The 12735-nt window shown below is 43.8% G+C and overlaps 1 protein-coding gene and 1 pseudogene across 1 annotated transcript; one reads left to right on the top strand and one right to left on the bottom strand.

Annotated features, from left to right (window-relative positions):
- The window catches only part of LOC134006951 (gamma-enolase-like), a 5743-nt pseudogene extending 3812 nt beyond the window's left edge, over window positions 1-1931 (top strand).
- A 4317-nt stretch (window positions 1932-6248) lies between these two features.
- On the bottom strand, window positions 6249-11513 carry zgc:174904 (uncharacterized protein LOC564690 homolog). Its single transcript, XM_062487324.1, has 6 exons — window positions 11233-11513; window positions 10156-10284; window positions 9706-9948; window positions 9447-9610; window positions 9103-9218; window positions 6249-6935 (listed from the first exon to the last, which is right to left on the bottom strand). The coding sequence occupies exons 1-6, from the start codon at window positions 11348-11350 to the stop codon at window positions 6773-6775; spliced, it is 933 nt and encodes a 310-aa protein (XP_062343308.1). The 5' UTR covers window positions 11351-11513; the 3' UTR covers window positions 6249-6772.
- Between the last annotated feature and the right edge of the window lie 1222 nt (window positions 11514-12735).

Genomic DNA, 12735 nt, shown 5'->3' with positions numbered 1-12735 from the left:
CCCAAGACTAGGATGAGCCCAGGATCAGCTATCTGTGGGTCCACTGCTCCAGTGACCTTGATGTCTAAACTAGGCCATCAGCAGCACCTCCTCCCTTGGTCAGGCCAGCCAGGGCCTGCGGTAACACACAGGTATAATCCCCACAGCCACCTGACCCACTAGTCTTATACAGGCATAATAAGCTGCATCCTGCTCAAGCTACAGGCTCAAGGACTTTTACATCCACATAGACTGCTCTTGGAAACAGGAGACCAAATCCAATCCCATAATGGGTTTGTTTGCAAAATTTGAATTGGTTTCCATAAGGACAACTGTACACGTAATGTCTGAAGTAGTCTTCTGTGTGCGTGAAGGTTCCTAATACCCCAAACTAAGAACATTCTAATGACTAATTGAAGACTAATCACCAGTGTAGCATGACTTTGTAGACAGCCTAGCAAAACGGACATGTCACTCAATACAAACCAACTCATCAACTTGTACAAGGAGTGAATGAAACCCCTTCCCACAAGCTAAGGAAGACAAGTAGTTTGGAACAGAGGGATGAGTGTGCCTTTTGCTCTGGTGGTGGTGCTTGGTCTGAGCTATAGGACGAGAGAAAAAGGGAGCTGTGTGGACTAGAGGCCGAGGGCAGGTCTAAGTCCCTGCAGGCCATCTTAAAGGAAGCTTTGCCAGTCCAATCTCCCGTCATCCGATTACTGACTACTCTTTACTCTCAGGATCAGAAAGGACATCAAGGGAGGGGCCACAACCCAGGAGTAAGACCATAATGTAAGAATGTACGTTAATAATTTGGAGTCATTGTCAAGACATAACTGTACAAACCAAATACATGTATTTTGAATGTTGATCATCGAGGCTCCCTTTCAGAGCTGAGTTCTGTAATGTGCAGCTCTGAGAGCTGTGTTAGGTAAATCTTTCTAATGTGACACAGTGCAAAACGTCTTTTTCAGTAAAACTTTTAAAAACTGGATAACATTTCTTGTCATTTGCATCAGACTGAAGTTATTGTGCTCACCGCTAATTTGTGGTTTATCTTTACAATCACAAAGAATGCCACTAGAGCACGGATGAAGGAAAAAGAATTGGGCTGATTTGAGTTGCAGATAGCATTCTCTTTTTTCTCTTCTATGGACAGTCAACTTGGACAGTCGTTCTAACCCAGCATTCTTTTGGTTAGTTAGGGTATGGCCTATAGCTTAGTCTGCTTGCAAATGCAAAGAGGACACTAGTGTGTGTCGGTACAAAACAAACCTGGCCGTAAAAAGATGCCTCAATAAACATTGAACATCAGTTGGGATGAGCATTTCAATTTAGTAGCCATCTTGTTCTGCTGGAATTCCTCTAATTCACCCCTCTTCTTTCACGCCCTACTTAAACAAGCTTTGCAGCATGCACCATGGTCAGATGCATGTCAGATCCATGTAATTCGGGAGTCAGGTGGCTGAGCGGTGAGGGAATCGGGCTAGTAATCCGAACGTTGCCAGTTCGATTCACGGTCATGCCAACTGACGTTGTGTCCTTGGGCAAGGCACTTCACCCTACTTGCCTCGGGGGAATGTCCCTGTACTTACTGTAAGTCGCTCTGGATAAGAGCGTCTGCTAAATGACTAAATGTAAATGTAATTGTATCTGAGAGCCTGCTGAACTCAACATAAGATGCAGAGTAAGGCCCTGCACTGATTTCCTTACCCCTGTGACCGTCATAATGGGATTCCTTGCATACCACAGTAATACAGAAGACTTTGTATTTGTTTGTCCCACAGCCACATCCAGTTTAGAGCATATTGCTGTAGCCTACACACTGGTGGCAGACTGGTGACAGTTTTCCTGTGAAAAGCTCTCTTTCTGTCTCTCTGCCTCTAGTGACTAACTACTACAATTTGTCCTCCTGGCAGAAGACTGGCTCTCCAGGGACTGATGATCTGTGATCTGAGGGTTGACCATGTGTGTATCCATCTCCAGTGGTGTTTCTCCAAAGTTGTCCTAGGTGTTGTTCCTCAGTGATTTGTTAGTTCCATTGCAGTGGTATCCTATATGACAAAAAGGCTGGAAGGACCATGACTGCCAAAGTGTCAAAATCACTCACCTTTCCACAAAATATGTGGTCCTGTTTTTCTCCTTTCTGCTTGGCAGCAGTCACTCTCTCTGTACCTCCGTATCAGCTTCTTCCTGTGACACTAGGCTTTTCTCTCCTCAGTCCCAGACTGTCCTGCTATCCTTCTCTCTCTCTCTCTCATCTGATGCTCTCTCCAACAGACTGGTGGCAGTTTACCTGTGAAAAACTCTCTCTTTCTCTATCCCTGCCTCTAGTGAGCAACAGATGAGGATTGGAGGGGATGAAGGAGATCAAGGATGAAGAGATAAGCCCGTAGATGGAAATAGAGACTGGGAAGGAGAGAGAGAGAGAGAAAGGGACAGAGAGAGAGAGGGGGGAGAGAGAGAATGGGAATGAGTATGGTGAGAGGAGATAGGTAAACCGATTGGAAAAGAAAATCAGGTTATGAGGTTGGAAGACAGGAGCAGGTGAAACACTCAGAGACCTGGGGAGCAATGGACAGGTGGAGGTGAAAACCTGGATGGAACAGAAGAGATGGTGTTCATATCAAACATAGAAAATAGTGCTTTCATGACACTAGAATATTCTTTATTGAAATGTGCACCAACGACCATTCTATTAGATTGTCCTACTTCAATGCTAATACCAGTGCTCGCTATGCTCTGTGTTCAGGCAGTGTTCAATTATCCAGTCCAATAGAATCCCTAATGGGTAGTATCATGGCATCAGCTCTTTGCTTTCAGTCACCTATAGATTAGTCATTCTTACTGGACATCTGCCACTTGACTGAGGGCCAGGATTTTTGTTTTCTGATGTAAAGAATTAGGGGCCCAGCTAGTATGGGCTGACTGGCTGGCTGGTGAGGGAGGGGGTGAGGGAGGGGAGGGGGGTGAGGGAGGGGAGGGGTGTGAGGGAGGGGAGGGGGGTGAGGGACGGGGGTGAGGGAGGGGAGGGGGGTGAGGGAGGGAGGGAGGGGAGGGTGGTGGGGAAAAGGGGGTCGGTGAATTTCATAGGGTGTGGCTACTAACGAGCTGGACCAGAGGGGTTAAGGTTGAGGGGGTTGAATTAGTTTGTCAGAGCTAATGAGTTGAGCCCAGTTAATCAGGATCTGATGGGATGTCCGGTGAATCTGCAATCTCGTTATGGAATTAGAGCATACCAGGCCGAACGTGCGTCATGGCAGAGAGAGAGAGAGATAGAGAACACAGGAAAATGGATAGACAGAAATAGAGATGGAGAGAGACGAACACACCGAGATGTAAGGGTTGGAGATGTAGATATCTAGAAAGGAGAGGACAGAGGGGGCCGTCCCGTCCGTCAGACTGCTGGGGAGAGCGGCCATCTTCACCTCCCTCTGGCCATCTTCACCTCCCTCTGGCCATCTTCACTCTGACAGATCAGCTAGGTTGATGCTCAGAAAGGGAGAGGGACAGAGGTGGGCGGGGTTAAAGATGAGGATGGATGGAGTGCGTGTGTGGTTCCAGTTACTGCATCTGTTCGTCTTAATAGTAGCCGTCTATTAGTTCAGAGGGAGGGATGTTAGATCAGCGGAGGTACGTCACAACAATTAACACCTGATGAACGGGCACAAGTCTAGCCGTTACAGAAGATTAGTTTGGGGTTCTGGGAATGCTGAAGTCTGTCTGGTCAAGCAATGACACCTAATATCACATAATAATGACAACCATTAAACAAAACACCCAGTGAAAGATGAGGTAAACCGGTAACTCTATCCATGAGGTATTGGCCAAGGCATTGTGACAAGATCTCAAAGTCTCAGAAAAAAGCACAAACATTGTAGAACTGAGGAATGTAAAACTTCCCATGTATCAGATGTGTTGGAATCAGTTTTATGTGACTTTGTATTTATTTTTTATCAGAAAAAATAACACCAAACAACATGAGTTACAGAGTTTATTTTAAATGCCTCCAACTACCAGTGTATGAGGTCACCTTACTTCTGGTTAGAGATCAGGTTAATCCTTTACCAGCAGCTGCATATAGTGAGTTTGGCAATAGATGACTGCTGCAGTTGAGTTTGTAGACTCGTAGTGGTATTACATCCAGATTTACACCGTGCACACACACACACACCTCTGATCCAGCGTTTGATCATCCAAGTTGTCACATTAGAGTGCCACTAAGGGGACACTTATAGTTAGTTACTTATAGACACTTAAAGTTATACCTTTACTGTAACCACTGCAGTGTAGTGCACATCTGCCAAAATACCAGAATACCAGATATTAGAATAGCTAATTACATTTGGTATTTAAACTTAATAGCACCAAACTATACATAGAGCTGGCTTATAAGTCTTGGTAAAAAGAAAAATGTTATTGACTGTATATGACTAATTATCCTCCACATCGCTCTTCTTTTTTTTTTTTACCTTCGCATCTATTTGTCCCAGTTATTCTCTCTTAATTATTAGGCCAACAATTATTCTCTTTTAATTTTCTTAAAATGCACTTTAATTTAGATTTAATTGTATGTAAAGAAACATTTCAAATATTTTCAAAGCAACAATACTGTAGTATAGTCTCTCTCTTTACTTGACTCATACTCTTCCCTGTCACTCTATACCTCCCTCCCTCCACACTTTCTGTAGGTGTCTCTGTCTCTCTCTCACCTCACCCTCCCTCTTTCTCTCCCATTCCAACCTTAATCCTGACTAACTGAGAATGACAGAAGCAGACTAGTGAGCTTCCTGATGGCTCCTGTAACAGGCCCAAAGAGGGGGGCAGTCTCACACAGCTACACAAACCCCTCACCTTTGACCCCACAGTGGGCAGGCTTGCACTGCAGGGGAGATGAAGAAAGCCATCCCACTTAAACCTACGTCAGGCGGTGAGAACAGAAGCCCCGACTGCCAAGCGGATGTAGGTTGTAGGCTTATAGACTAAGGGTACATTGATGTTAAGTGTGCAGAGCGGCCTGGCTTTGTGACTTGAAAAAAGGCAATATCTGCACCCAGACCTTCACATATTCAAAGATCTTTGGAAGATGTTTGGGTTCCCTAATGAGAAGATGGTTCAAATCCCATCTGTTACATATGCATGACACAACAATGTTCAGGAGTGTGAACATAAACCCTGGCCTGCTGTGTCTAGCCTGTGTAGCATGCTTAGTCTATAGCTGTTTTCATGTTATTAGTTAACACAAGAGTTGTGTTCTGTCACTTGAAAGGATGCATTCCCTTTTTTTTACTTGTTCTGGTACATATTCTCAGTCAGGTTGTCAGGTAGATGTTTTGCGTTTTTGTGGTTTCCTGAGTGAAATGTACCAATTGTATTTTGTGTCATAGTGGAAGTTGTCCTGTTATGCACTGTGTCACATATATAGTTAAGTTCAACTAATGTACTGTATCTTAACTGTAAATATGGACCAATGACCACCATATATTATCTTTACTGAATCCCATTTCTTGGAAGACCTCTGTGCCTTCCTGTCAGGTGATGTCTTTATCAGTCTTTATCTATCTGTTTAGGAGGTGTGGTTTGTAAGGTCTGCGAGGCCGCAGCTGGATCACTGTGCCCTCTTCTGGCTGACATCCCTGAGTGAATCAAAGGTCGCTGGAAGGAACCGTTTTGATTCTGTAAGCCTATCAGGTGTATGGGAAGCCTGGAGGAGGAGGGGACAGTGACGCGGGCAAAGGGGGGGGGGGGGGGGGGGATACAGGCCAGGAGGGAAGGGAGTATGAAAGTGACAGACAGCAAGATCGATAGATCGATAAAGACGTTGTTGCATGTGTTGTGCATCCAATTGGTACATACTACTTTGTCATCACATTGTGCATGGACTTTGACCCCTTGCTCACACATATGTAACAGTTTGTAGAAAAATGGTTAGTGCAATTGTCTTTACTGTGGAGCAGACCACAGATGCACATACTGTTGGAGGGCAACCACAGCTCTGCTGTTGTTACTTTGTAATGTCTGTAGTTCAGTTGATGTGACAGATCTTCCACTGAGCTGAGGATTGTGGGTCAAAATAGCCAGAAAAGTATGCTGGCTTGTATACTGCAAAATGCGACTTTATGCAGTAGGACATTGTGGTATTTTTGGCATACTGCATTTGACATACACATTTGTTTCTGGAATACAACTGAGTATGGTGTGTTGGGAGGCCAGTGTGTCTCATCACTTGAATGAACACTGCCACCTAGAGGTTGAAAATAATACGTTGGTGCAAGGTTTCTTACAATGTTTGGGACAAGTGCATTTACATGTCTAATTTACAGCCATTACTGAGTCATTTAACGTGATACAATTACAAGTCATTTGACATTAGGAGGCATTTTACATTTGAACAAAACCCCAACTTGATAAATGGATAAACTTTCAATGGAGAAAATTCCCATTAAGAGAGATAGTGGTTAAAGCCTCACACCCACAACACAAGAACCCTAGGACTTTCAAATACAAAAACAAGAAAAACTATAAAACACTGTAGAAGAATTACACAAAAAATAAAAGCCCTGTTAGTACCTATAACTAGTAACTATCTATAATCTATTATGGAATCTATCATCAAACTATCTTATGACTGAATCAATATTTTGATAGTGTTATACAATCTATATTCTCTAACCCTAACCCTTTGTCTATATTGAAGTTACACAGCCATCATTTATGTATGCATTTTTTCGAGGCCCAATGGAAGATCTATTCATGGAGCCTACAACCTCAGGTTATGTTGCACTTGTTTTCTCTACTGGGGTGCTCCCATCTCTTTCTCGCAGATGAAAGGCCAGTGCATGGAGCAGGGGGCGTCGTACCAGCTCTGGATGGCCTTGCGCTCCAGCACCTGTGTCTTCACAATGTAGCCGCAGTCCTCGTTGATGTGGTTGTTAGGCTCGCCCTTTTCCCAGAAACTACAAAAAAGGCGAGAGAAAATAGTTCTCAGAATGAGATGGGCTTGTTGCTTCAGCGGTCAAGCGCAGACAGACAACCACACACACTTCACACGCATGCACACACACTCACACATTTGGGGTATGTATGGTTGACCAGACTGAAGTAGGAAGTACAACGTATAAACAGATGGAGAAGAAAAAGAAGATGAGAAAGATTTGGAGGGGGGGTGAAAAGAGGATCAAGGGGGGAGATGAGAAGGAGAGGAAAGAGGTTGAACAGACAGGGCAAAGAAGATAAGTCAGCTAAATAAGTAAAATCAGCAGATCAAAGGAGAACTAACTATACTAAATATACAACCACTTCAACAAACCATAAGAAAAACAATCCCAGAAACAGGAAGATAAATCATGTGAAGATTAGGGGGAATATGATGACACAGCGGAAGGGGGGGAGCCAGCATGACCAGGGGTGAGCACCCGAAGCTGGTGGCATTGTTTACTCAGCCTTTACTAGTAACTGTAGTAAATGTTCTGGGTTAAGAACTTGGATGACAGCAAATTTCCTTCTTCTCAATTTGGATAAAACAGAGGTTCAAATTTTCGGTCCTAAAAAATACAGAAATAATTTATCCAATCTGACCTTAGACTTAGACGGCATCAAAGTCTCTCAAAGCCAGCTGGTAAAAAATCTAGGAGTCACAATGGACCCAGACCTTTCATTTGAGTACCATATTAAGCAAATTACCAGAACTGCATTTTTCCATCTACGTAATATAGCCAAAATACGAAAATTCCTCTCAAAGCATGATGCTGAAAAACGAATACATGCATTTGTTACATCCCGACTGGACTACTGCAAAGTGTTGTTCTCTGGCCTCCCAATTACTGACTTAAACATTTTACAGCGGGTGCAAAATGCTGCTGCTAGATTATTAACTAGAACCAGAAAGTTTGATCACATAACAATCTACTCTCGTCTCTCTACACTGGCTCCCTATCCAAGCCAGAGCTGATTTCAAAGTTCTATTACTAACTTACAAATCTCTGCATGGATTGGCACCACTTTACCTCTCTGGTCTCCTTGCACCCTATCACCCTGCAAGGACACTTAGATCTCAAGATGCCGGCTATCTGGTGCTTCCCAAAATTAAGAAAAAAACTGCTGGAGGCAGGGCGTTCTCATATAGAGCACCTCTTCTCTGGAACAAATTTCCTGTCTCAATTAAGGAGGCTGATACTGTTTCGACATTCAAAATTAGGTTAAAAACGTTCTTGTTTAGTCAATTTTATGACTGCTAAAGATAAATATGTGTGTATGTACTTTCTATGTAAACCTGGGGTGTGTGTGTTTGTCTGTGTGTATCACATGTAACTTTTAAATTGCAATTAAAGCTTCTATATGTTCACGTTGCCCATCTAGATTTTACAAATAAAGTAAACCTGTTACTGTATATTGTTATTGTTATAGTTTCTGTTACTAGTTGGTGACAACAATGGATAGAGCATTCTCACCCTTATTCTATAAATATAACTTATTTTAGAGTTCTTTCCCCTGGAACAGATTTCATGTTCCAACCGAGGGGGGCTGGCGCTGTCTTAGTATCTAGGGCTGCATCAAATATCCTTTTTTTGCTCTGCTAAATTGCTGCACTAGCCCACACTTGACCGGTGGGGATTTCATTCTAATATGACTGTAACTGTTAGCGGAGGAGATCCCTCACTGAATTGCTCCTCCCAAGGTTTCTTCCATTTTTTCTCCTGCAGTGAGTTTTTCTGGGAGTTTTTCCTTGTCTTCCTTGAGGGTTTAGGTTGGTTGAGGAGTTCTATGGGCGTATGTGAACCCCTCTGTGACATGCTTGCTTGTAAAAAGGGCTATACAAATACATTTTGATTTGATTTGATTTAAAAGGGAGAGCTTCCTGTCCCCAGTCCACAAAGAGCACCCCTCCAAAAACACCCATTCTCAAAGATCAAAGAGACAGAGGGAGAAAGAGAGCGGGAATAAGAGAGGGATGAAGAGTGAGAAGAGAAAAGCAACAGACTGCCTCTCACACTCTGTTCCAATATTTGTCCTTTCCCAGAGTCACAGTCCATTAGTTTTGAGATAGAATCCGTCACAATTCTAAAAGGTCTAATAAAGCCACTTTAGTATGTTCTAGGTACTTGTACAACAGTGGAACTGTACCCTCCAACCAGCTTGGTTCCATCCACCCAGACCCAGTCATCTTCGGTGGACTCATCACTGAGCCCAAACCAGTAGGCGTTCCAGTGACCTCGAGGCAGCTGGTCCCACACAAATGTCTGGACACAAGACACAGAAGTTCCATGCATCAAGTACACTGTAGTTCCCCTCCATCCATCCCTCCACCCTTTCTCTGTCTTTTCCCTCCACCCCCCTTCGCCAGAGATGAACTGTGCTGTGATGACCACCATCCTCTCCTCCTCTCCTATCCCCTTTATTCTCTACCATTTTTCTATCTCTCCCTCCTTCCCTGCCTTCTTCTCCTCCCTGCATGCCCTCCCTCCTACCTGTTCCTCGGGGGTGTGTATGATGGCTAGGTGTCCATCCATCTCCTGACAGAAGTTCTGACCATCCTCCCAACTGTCACTGAAGGATGAGATGTAGTAGCAGCTGCTGTTAAACTGGAGCCAGGGATGAGCACATGGGATGGTGGGTGCAGCACTCTTGGGGGCTACACATATGACACACATGGGTGAATTAGTTTCTTGTCAACATAACACGACACACTCTCACACTTTAGTACACAGACACACACACACTGCATACCAGATGTTACCGATTGAGGCCCAGTCTGGGTCAGCAGCTGGTCTCTCTCCTTCTGCAAGTCATCTCTCTCCTTCTGCAAGTCATCTCTCTCCTTCTGCAAGTCGTCTCTCTCTTTGTGTAGCTTGGCCAGGGATTCTGTTAGCACCGCTACGTCAGCGGACTGGGTCTGCATCTGGGTCTGGCCTTCAGACTGGTTCTGGGGAGCAACCTGTGGGCCAGGCAGACCTTGGGCCTGGTTCCTGGCTGTGAAGAACAGGAAATTGGGGTTGGTCCAAGCAGGAAAATGTAATTTTCTTAATTAAGCAGACTATCTTTTCCAAAGCAACGTACACATAGCGCATAATAGAAAGTACAGACTCACACGTACACACACACCTCACACCTCTCTATTTCACACACACACACACACACACACACACACACACCTTACCGACAACAGGTTCTACTCACAGTGGGCACTGACCGCAACGAGGGAGATCAGCAGGACAGCACACAGAACAGCCAGACACATGGAGGCCAACCTGTAGGACCCCTGGCCCCCCTGTCTGGAGGCCCCTCTCCAAGGTGTCACCGACAACACTGCTCCCACACACAATACAAGTAGAATACATCTGGAAACCAATATGATTGCTCTCTGCTGCCAACAGCGAGGTAAGTACAGAATCGACCTGCATGTAAGTGGACACACAGTATGTGTGATTCTAACTGTGTATGAGGAACTGAGGAAATGACGAGTGAGAGAGACTGTATGTCATCTGTCAGTTAATCCTCCTGTTGTCTTAAGAAATACTAACACCTATTACCTTTGGGTCACTATGACGACATAGTGACCCGACTCACCTTTTCCATCGTGATAGGGTTAGATAACACAGGGACTGCCCCTGTGTTATCTCGGGTCATATTGACCCTCAGACAATACACATAACTTTTTTGGTGGCTGCTACAAAGAAACTACTTCTTAATTTCCCAATTGTTCATTCTATAGGTCATTTTTGCAAACTACACTTAAATTGATGTTTTTGTAATTGTCTTAGGTATAAATATGACTTTTCACAATGGGTTAGGGTTCAAATGGATTTGAACCTATGAACCAGGTTCTCTTTATATGAAAGGGGTGCGTCAAATCTAGTCTAAAGTCTGTTACGCAATCTAGGGGTTGCCAGTGTTGCATAAAAAATCCCCCCAATTGATGCAAAAGATTATCTAAAGCATCGTGTTTTAGCAGGGGGGCGAGAAGTTTTATTTCTACAAACAATATCATTCACATGTCAACTTTAAGGAATTATTATTTTACAATCGTGAAATTGTGAAAACAGTTGACAAGGAACAGTTTGAATTTTAATTCTGAAAGCCTAAAGTTGTAAATTGCATTTGCATTGACATGCACATCTGTTCTTGCATAATCTAGATTCTATAGTTGAGATACTTCATCATAACCAAGATTTCTGCGTCACATCAAGTGTTTGATTAAGGTCGCGATAAACATATTTTAAACGATCAACAACAATGGTAGTTAATACGTCTTACCTGAATTGTGTTGAACATCTGGACCGCTCGCATCAGACTCGTCTAAATAGGAACGCTCATTGTCAATAAGTTTGGAATACATTCCGTCGGACAGGGTTGATTCCGCATTAGTCGACATTCTAGTAGCCTATTTACAATAAAACGTGCCTCCTTGTGTGGAAAGGTGCATCTGAGTCGATTCAGCAAAATGCAAATATTAGTTTATTGGTTATGAGAAGTCAACTACCCAAAACACGTAGCCCACGCTCGCGGTAGCCTAGTGTTGCGCAAGTTAGACTAGGACAACACTTCGTCAGACGCACGAACAGGGGAGGACCCAAAATGTATCTGGGTGACAGAGGAAAATTACCTTTTGACCTCTGTACATATACTACATATACGAAGACACGCTTTGATTTAATATGTGGTCGAATATTCCGGATTGCGTCCCGGGGGGGGGGGGGGTACTCTCCGAGTACGAGTGGTTGTCAAATTGTAATTCTCTAATCTCGATAAATTTTTTAACAACTGGCGCGAGACTGGCGCGAGACAATAAAGTGAAGATGGCAGCAAAGTAGAGCTACGAGCTCAAACGGAAGCAACTTTGTTATGGAACGAAGATGCTGTGTCGTCTGTCGTATGTTCCCGTCTAAAGCCGACAAAAGTGGCTATTTTTTACAGAGGCACCGACATTTTTCGAAAACAATACCTGACCAGCCATGGCCAGATGGTTGACAATCCATCTTCGAGGCCGTTGACCATGCTGGACAGGAATTTAAATGTAGATGAAAATCAGAATTTAGTTTAATCGCAAAGTGGTCACAAACAAGGAATTTACTTTGGTGGGCAGGTGCAAACAGTGAACATTTAAACATAATGAACAAACGAAAAAGTAGTAAATGTACAACAAAATAAACTACTGGCAGAGCTATACAATATAATATAACAATAGAAATACAATATAATATAAAATAAAGTTACATTATATATAAAATAAATAATAATATAGAATAAAAATAATACTGAATATGTTAAAGGTACAGAGTGTATAAGGTAAGTGACAGAGTGTCAGGGTCAGTTTGGGGCCTTGTTAAAAAAGCTAGCAGCGGAAGGAAAGAAACTGTTCTTGTGGCATGAGGTTTTGGTCCTGATGGACCGCAGCCTTCTGCCGGAGGGGAGTGACTGAAACAGGGAGTGTCCAGGGTGGGAGGAATCGGCCACAATCTTCCTCGCTCGCCTCAGGGTCCTCGAAGTGTGCAGGTCCTCGAGGGTAGGCAGATTGAAGCCAATCCCCTTCTCAGTAGTGCGGATGATACGCTGCAGTCTGCTCTTGTCCTTGGCAGTGGCAGCAGCGTACCAGATGGTGATGGAGGAGGTGAGGTTAGACTCAATGATGGTTGTGTAGAAGTGCACTATCATTGTCCTTGGCAGGTTGAATTTCTTCAGCTGCCGCAGTACATCCTCTGTTGTGCTTCCTTGGTGAGGGAGCTGATGTTCAGTTCCCACTTGAGGTCCTAGGAGAGG

This window comes from Osmerus eperlanus, chromosome 20 (assembly GCF_963692335.1).
Source record: "Osmerus eperlanus chromosome 20, fOsmEpe2.1, whole genome shotgun sequence".
In the NCBI taxonomy this organism is placed as follows: Eukaryota; Metazoa; Chordata; class Actinopteri; order Osmeriformes; family Osmeridae; genus Osmerus; species Osmerus eperlanus.
This window is presented reverse-complemented; position numbering and strand designations above follow the sequence as displayed.

What these genes read in the sequence shown, in the direction of transcription:
- zgc:174904 (XM_062487324.1), bottom strand. Translation starts at nt 11,350, where the DNA reads ATGTCGACTAATGCGGAATCAACCCTGTCCGACGGAATGTATTCCAAA. An exon ending in GCCTCAATCGGTAACATCTG is followed by an intron (nt 9,611 to 9,705) that starts GTATGCAGTGTG and finishes TCATATGTGTAG; the next exon opens with CCCCCAAGAGTGCTGCACCC. An exon ending in TACACACCCCCGAGGAACAG is followed by an intron (nt 9,219 to 9,446) that starts GTAGGAGGGAGG and finishes TCTTGTGTCCAG; the next exon opens with ACATTTGTGTGGGACCAGCT.